General features: G+C 39.9%; 1 protein-coding gene across 1 annotated transcript; it reads right to left on the minus strand.

The window, feature by feature from the left end:
* Positions 1–46: 46 nt before the first annotated feature.
* LOC103699485 lies at positions 47–3750 on the minus strand. The gene is made up of 2 exons (XM_039129040.1): positions 3380–3750; positions 47–1217 (listed from the first exon to the last, which is right to left on the minus strand). The coding sequence occupies exons 1-2, from the start codon at positions 3699–3701 to the stop codon at positions 220–222; spliced, it is 1320 nt and encodes a 439-aa protein (XP_038984968.1). The 5' UTR covers positions 3702–3750; the 3' UTR covers positions 47–219.
* Between the last annotated feature and the right edge of the window lie 4290 nt (positions 3751–8040).

Genomic DNA, 8040 nt, shown 5'->3' on the forward strand with positions numbered 1-8040 from the left:
ATAAGACCTGAAGTATCTAAATCAAAAGACATCAAGACCCATATTCTTTATTAACCTTAGCCTCATTCATTTCATTTATTAACCATTTCTTTCCAGGCACACAGTACTTAGACTCGAGAGGACATAATATAAGAAAACATACTGAACAATAAATATATGAAGTCGCACAAATTGGGTAGAATTCTTGGTGACAGATCCAGATGCCAGATCAAGCCAGCCTCACCCCTGCCTCCTCCTCCTTGAAGCATATATAACCGTCGCGATAGCAGAAGCAGCTGCAAAAGATGATAACCAAACCACAGTCGGCCGATTCCTCACGAAGAAGCTCTTCATCCTCTCATCGTGATACTGCAAAACCTCACCAATCTGTTTATCCAGGGCTATATATACAGAAGGATAAGATGCAGACCGATCAATCCTCTTCATCAAATCAAGAACTTCTTGCAAATTCTTCCACCGGCCTCTGATGAGACCAAATTTCTTCATCACTTGAACGTCGCTGAGATCGCCAACCAATTCAGTGGTAAACTGCAGATACCGAGTCATCGGCTTCTGTTGCTTTTCAGGCCAGCATTCCCATCCCAGGAGATTCGTAACAACTGTCTCCAACTTGAAGTCATACACCAATGCCGGCATTTGCAACTTTGGCCTAGAGAATAGGACATCGATGGTAGCCTCCGATGTAGCTTCAAGCCGCACGCCAGACCGTTTCAGCTGTCGAGCACTGGGACTTCGCCGCACTTGCCCGGTTGTCGCTCCATTGGTCTTGTCCCCTTTCAAGCTGAAATGCAGGCACTGCAAGAGATATTCCGGTTTTCCCTTCTCGAGCACATCTCCAATATTTCTGGGTTCCTTGCGGTGGAATGGGGAATAATACCAGCAGAATTGATTGATAATGTCGTGGAGCGCTATTTTCTTGAAGCTTAGCTTGTAACCAAACGTTTGTTGCTGAGGGGTTTCTACGGCCTTTATTGCATCCTCCACATTGTTCACAATATCTTTGATAAGTTCAAGAGGAAGCTGGTTTTCGATCTTAATAATGTCTTTCACTATTATTTGGCTCTCCGACGGCGTGAGGTTATAATAACTAACTGCTTCCTCTCGATTGCCGTTATCCAAGTGTTTTTTTAGCTCTGCAAGGAATCCCACCACCAGAAAAATCCCGTCCATCACTTGTGCATCATCTTCAACGGTTATGCTAGTTCGATCAGTACTTCCTGCAGTTCTTAGAAGTAAAAATTCAGACACTGTCGACTATATATCCAGAGGAAATACTTGTGCAGTCTTGTGCCTGCCGTGTCATATAGAGGGTAAATTGAATATTTGACAACCAGCATGAATTTATTGGTTGGTTCACGTCCGCCGACTCAGCAGTGGACTAGTCTAACTACAAAACAAACGCATGAATTTAAACAAAGAAGAAAGAGAAGAAGAAGAAAAAAAAAAAAGAGTTGGAAGGGTGTTTGTACGTGTTGCTCCTCGATTAGACCGGTCTACCAGCATGGTAGTGGACCTGATCCAACTAAAAATTTCTTTGTGTTTATGATTAATATAACTTGTTAGAATAAGAGAGATTGTGAGATTGTTTTCTTGATTTATTTAGTTGTCTAAGATCATGATTGCTTCTAATGAGCTCCTCGTCCAAGGTAGAGGGGAACAAACAAAAATCCTTCCAGGATTGACTTTGCTCTCTTAAAAATGCCTAGAGTTCAAATACCAATAGCTAACATTCTCACCATATAAATAAATAAATAAATAGTTTATACCGTCCAGCGACAACACCAACCAGCCCATATACCGTCCCAATTCCTGACCGCCACATCAGCCTAATGACCTAAGTGTGGATCCGCCTAGTGGTAGCAATACTCAAACTTAAATCCAACATAGGGAGGAGTAATCTAGATAGATGCATTTTTTAGCCCCTGATTATTCTCACCATCAAGCTTGAATAGGAAACAGGAATTCACTTTGGGTGGTTTTTAATTTGAAGAACTTCAATACGAGGTTGATAAATTGGGAATTAAGAAGGAAATTGAAGTTTCATATAGTTGAGGTTTGGTCCAAACAAAATATGAACATCTACTTTGCAGGCAACGATTAAAACACAATGGAAAGAATTAGATTATTTTTTCTGGCAATACCACAATTAGATTATTCACAATATATGAAAACTATTATATATAAATACATCTGTATGCACCTTGGTAGATATATGTGTATATACATGCATATATATATATGTGTGTGTGTGTGTGTGTGTGTGTGTGTGTGTGTGTGTGTGTGTGTGTGTGTGTGTGTGTGTATTGGGTTTAGTTTGGACCATAGCCGGACCATCCCATCCCGAACCTTATCTTGGAGGCCCAAACTGCTCGATATTCACATAAGTCCATATAAATGCAGATGACCCTACTTTTTTTCAAGGGCATAATTTGTAATATCACAATATATGTTGGACATTGGGCATTAAGCTGTTTGAAGATATCAATCCGCACCTAAACTTGTTGAACAATCGATCCAACCTAACCTATCGGCCGCCAACAAAAACTCTACCTCGGTTAGCAGGGATTCTCTTGCTGTACTCGAAACAACAACGACGATGAGCTTGTCAATGATTTGAATCTCTTAGCACTATTATTAACATTTATTTTGAATTTCTATCCTATTTTCTGTATATTTGGACAAGCAAGTTCAATTGAACAATGGAATGAATATCGCTACTGGAATTCAAACTTGAATTATCAACATCATGCATTCTAAGCTTCGTTCTGTTCATGCTGAAGAATGACCACACAAATGACTCCATAATTTCACCAAACCAATGCCTTCCAATAACACGCTCAAGGGCAGGGCTCAGGCCGATAATATCATCCTTGCCCGGCCCATACCTGCCTTGTTGGCAATAAATTGGATGAACATGGGAGAATAAAGAAATATGACTCTTGGAAGCAGCATTGCAGCAAGTCTATTGGGCAGGCTGGTGGAGTGGCTAGCAAAATAACTCTTTGTTTGGGTTCAAACGAGAGAGCCTTATTATGCTACTTGTTTCGCATGGGCTAGCAAAATTCACCCAGTCTGACAACAAAGACCTGACGTAGCCCAAAAGGAGCAAACAGACCCAGCAAAAAGGAGGACAATAAAATGCCTCGGTCCAGCAGGACGAGCTACGTCAATCTTAGAAACAATTTCTTCTAAACACTAATTGATCTTGGAGAAAGATCAAAAGCTTAAGTGTATACAAGATATCAAGAATAGCTCGTAACACTGCAGCCAAAATCAATGTGACTGGATCGCATAGATTAACAAACTTAGCATACATAATATGCATGCATGAATTTATGTATGTTTTCGTGTGGATGTGGGGAGCCTATAGTAGTAGTACCTTTGGTTTTTGCTTCAGATGCGGCCTTATTGATGCGAGACACGCATTCCTTGGTTATATTTTCCAACAGCTCTTGGGCCTTACCCTTTACGGGCTCCCCATCTTTGGTCTCCTCTTTTACGTGCTCCCCTGTGATGCAATGGTAAACAATTGCGGCTTTCAACGGCAAGCATTTCTTCCAATTGGTGCTTTCTCCGGCTTTCTGATAGGTGGCGAAGTGGATGGTTGTCGGCTCAAATTCATCGAACTTGGCCATTTTCATGCACTTGTAAGCTAAGGACTGCCGAAGCTGTTCGAGGCCCGAGTTTGGGTATCTCGACATTGCGCAGAGGAATTTGCAATGTCTTCTGGGACTCGGACGAGTTGGTTTGGTGACGAGAGGGCAACCACGAGCCAGCGCTATATATAGAGAGGAGATAATGGGATGCGTCTTACTCGCGCTAAGCTCTCCATATTCCTTGCTTTTTGATGGGCTGGAATGAGCATGAGAATAGGACGGGGAAAGGTATTGCCTGACCCTCTGTTTGCTGGCCCATCAAGGAAACAAGGTTCCTAAACAATGGGACTAACCAACTAAGGCCCGTTTGGCGGAGCTATTAGCAGTAGAGCTTTCGGAAGTATAGCTTTTTGAAGTAAAGCTTTTATAAAAAGCTATTTTCGGAAGTAACTACATTTCTAAAGTGCTGTAAGATTTTAATATATGTTTGATAAACAAATTGAGAAATTACTTTGGGTATGACAAAATGACCATAAAGAATATTACATAGTATTATACAACAAAGCATAATAAAATATAATATATATTAATACATAAATATATAATATAGTATAATATTACTATAATGTAATATAATATTATTATAATATTATAATATAATATCGTATACTATAGCATAATAATATAACATAATTTGATATTATATAACATAATATATCAATGTATTATAATATAATGTAATATAATATCATATTTATAGTATAATACAACAATAAAGGTTATAAAATATTATAATTATTATCATTATATATTAATATTATCATTTTTTGTAATTATTATATTTTATCATGGGTATTTTAGTTCAAAAAAAATTTATAACTCAAAACAGCTTTCCGACAGGGCCTAAAAGTGTTTTTTCGGACAAGCTCCAAAATGGAGCTTCTTCCAAAAAGCTGTTTTAGCTTTCTGGCAAAGCTAATACAACTTTCTGATTTTTTTACCAAACACTCCTATTCTATCTAAAAATGCTTTGGAGAGCCAGAAAGTGTGCTCTCCATATTTCTTGCTTTTTGATGGGCTGGAATGAGCATGAGACTAGGACAGGGGAAGGTATTGTCTGGCCCTCCATTTGTTGGCCAATCAAGGAAACAAGGTTCCTAAACGATGAAACTAAGGCCCCGTTTGGCAGAGTTGTTAACAGTAGAGCTTTCGGAAGTAGAGTTTTTTGAAATAGAACTTTTATAAAAAGCTATTTACTATTTAGTAATTACATTTCTAAAGTGCTGTAAGACTTTAATATGTGTTTAGTAAACGAATTGAGAAAGTACTTTTGGTACGACAAAATGACCCTAAAGGATATTGCAAAGTATTATACAGTAAAGCATAATAAAATAAAATACGTATTAATACATAAATACATAATATAGTATAAAATTACTATAATATAAAATAATATTATTATAATATTGTAATATAATATCGTATACTATAGCATAATAATATAACATAATTTGATATTATATAACATAATATATCAATGTATTATAATATAATGTAATATAATATCATATTTATAGTATAATACAATAATAAAGGTTACAAAATATTATAATTATTATCATTATATATTAATATTATCATTTTTTGTAATTATTATATTTTATCATGGGTATTTTGGTTCAAAAAAAATTTATAACTCAAAACAGCTTTCCGACGGGGCTTAAAAGTGTTTTTTCGGATAAGCTCCAAAATGGAGCTTCTTCTAAAAAGCTGTTTTAGCTTTCTGGCAAAGCTAACACAACTTACTGATTTTTTTACCAAATACCCATATTCTATCTAAAAATGCTTTGGAGGGCCAGAAAGTGTGCTCTCCATATTCCTTGCTTTTTGATGGGCTGGAATGAGCATGAGACTAGGACTGGGGAAGGTATTGTCTGGCCCTCCATTTGTTGGCCAATCAAGGAAACAAGGTTCCTAAACAATGAAACTAAGGCCCCGTTTGGCAGAGCTATTAACAGTAGAGCTTTCGGAAGTAGAGTTTTTTGAAATAGAGCTTTTATAAAAAGCTATTTGCTATTTGGTAATTACATTTCTAAAGTGTTGTAAGACTTTAATATGTGTTTGGTAAACGAACTGAGAAAGTACTTTTGGTACGACAAAATGACTATAAAGGATATTACAAAGTATTATACAATAGAGCATAATAAAATAAAATATGTATTAATACATAAATATATAATATAGTACAAAATTACTATAATATAATATAATATTATTATAATATTGTAATATAATATCGTATACTATAGCATAACAATATAACATAATTTGATATTATATAACATAATATATCAATGTATTATAATATAATGTAATATAATATCATATTTATAGTATAATACAATAATAAAGGTTATAAAATATTATCATTATTATCATTATATATTAATATTATCATTTTTTGTAATTATTATATTTTATTATGGGTATTTTGGTTCAAAAAAAATTTATAACTCAAAACAGCTTTCCGACGGACCCTAAAAGTGTTTTTTCAGACAAGTTCCAAAATGGAGCTTCTTCCAAAAAGCTGTTTTAACTTTCTGGCAAAGCTAACACAATTTTCTGATTTTTTTAGCAAACATCCTTATTCTATCTAAAAATGCTTTGGAGGGCCAGCTCTCCATATTCCTTGCTTTTTGATGGGCTAGAATGAGCAAGAGACTAGGACAGGGGAAGGTTATTGTCTGGCCCTCCATTTGTTGGCCAATCAATGAAACATGGTTCCTAAACAATGGGACTAAGTATCGTAGTCCACCCACAACTGTGGTTTTATTCCATTCCTAGACATGTTCGGTTCCTTGCATCCAATTAACACAGCAAAGCAATCACCAGGTGCACAATCCAAATATTCCTGAGGAAGCATGAGCGTAGCGGGAGAATTAATTAGTTGCATAATCGTGGACAAGAAGGAATTCTACCACAGTCTGAATTGGACTCAACTTGGGACAGCTTGTGCTTTCTATTGCACCATTCAGGTAATCATGGACAAGAAGCCACCTCGAAAATAATAAATTCAGGGATAAACATCTACTCGAACGCAGAAACCTGCTCGAGGGGCCGAAGCCATCTCGAGACTTAGAAATCCATCCGAGGGACCGAAGCCACCTCGGAAATAATAAGTTCGGGGATAGACATCTACCCGAACGTAGAAACCTGCTCAAGGGGCCGAAGCCACCTCGAGACTTAGAAATCCATCTGAGGGGCCGAAGCCACCTCGGAAATAATAAGTTCGGGGATAGACATCTACCCGAACGCAGAAATCTGCTCGAGGGGCCGAAGCTACCTCGAGACTTAGAAATCCACCTAAGGGGCCGAAGCCACCTCGGGAATAATAAGTTCGGGGATAGACATCTACCCGAACGAAGAAACCTGCTCGAGGGGCCGAATCCACCAGAGGGGCCGAAACCACGCTTCCCGTTGACGCTGCAGGGCACCCTGAGCCGAGCTCAATAAGTGACTTTGTAGATGCCCCCCACTTAGATCCGGGGCGAACTCGTAGAATCCTGCGGACGGGGGTGCTCTGCCTAGACTCCCCGTTGATGCCGCAGGGCACCCCGAGCCGAGCTCAAAGGGTGACTTTGTAGATGCTCCGTACTCAGATCAAGGGCAAACTCGTAGAATCCTGCGGACGGGGGGTGCTCTGCCTAGGCTCCCTGTTGACGCCGCAGGGCACCCCGAGCCGAGCTCAAAGGGTGACTTTGTAGATGCCCCCCACTCAGATCAGGGGCAAACTCATAGAATCCTGCGGACGGGGGTGCTTTGCCTAGGCTCCCCGTTGACGCCGCAGGGCACCCCGAGCCGAGCTCAAAGGGTGACTTTGTAGATGCCCCCAACTCAGATCAGGGGCGAACTCGTAGAATCCTGCGGATGGGGGTGCTCTGCCTAGGCTCCCCGTTGATGCCGCAGGGCACCCCGAGCCGAGCTCAAAGGGTAACTTTGTAGATGCTCCGAGCTCAAAGGGTGACTTTGTAGATGTCCCCAACTCAGATCAGGGGTGAACTCGTAGAATCCTACGGACGGGGGTGCTCTGCCTAGGCTCCCCGTTGACGCCGCAGGGCACCCCGAGCCGAGCTCAAAAGGTGACTTTGTAAATGTCCCCCACTCAGATCAGGGGCGAACTCGTAGAATCCTGCGGACGGGGGTGCTTTGCCTTGGCTCCCCGTTGACGCCGCAGGGCACCCCGAGCCGAGCTCAAAGGGTGACTTTGTAGATGCTCCTCAAGGCGTACGATTCGCGCTGCCGGGATATCGAATGTGTGCCGAGCCTCCTAGGATACTTTAGAGACACCTTGGGAGAATTCCGGAAGATAACTTCATTAGGTTACGGCCTAAGGGAGAAAGCTCTGACTTGAAGGGGGCTAAGGTCCTCCCTTGGGGGAGTAATT

The sequence above is a fragment of the Phoenix dactylifera genome, chromosome 8, assembly GCF_009389715.1.
Source record: "Phoenix dactylifera cultivar Barhee BC4 chromosome 8, palm_55x_up_171113_PBpolish2nd_filt_p, whole genome shotgun sequence".
Classification (NCBI taxonomy): domain Eukaryota; kingdom Viridiplantae; phylum Streptophyta; class Magnoliopsida; order Arecales; family Arecaceae; genus Phoenix; species Phoenix dactylifera.

What these genes read in the sequence shown, in the direction of transcription:
- LOC103699485 (XM_039129040.1), bottom strand. Translation starts at nt 3,701, where the DNA reads ATGTCGAGATACCCAAACTCGGGCCTCGAACAGCTTCGGCAGTCCTTA. An exon ending in ATCTGAAGCAAAAACCAAAG is followed by an intron (nt 1,218 to 3,379) that starts GTACTACTACTA and finishes TAAGAACTGCAG; the next exon opens with GAAGTACTGATCGAACTAGC.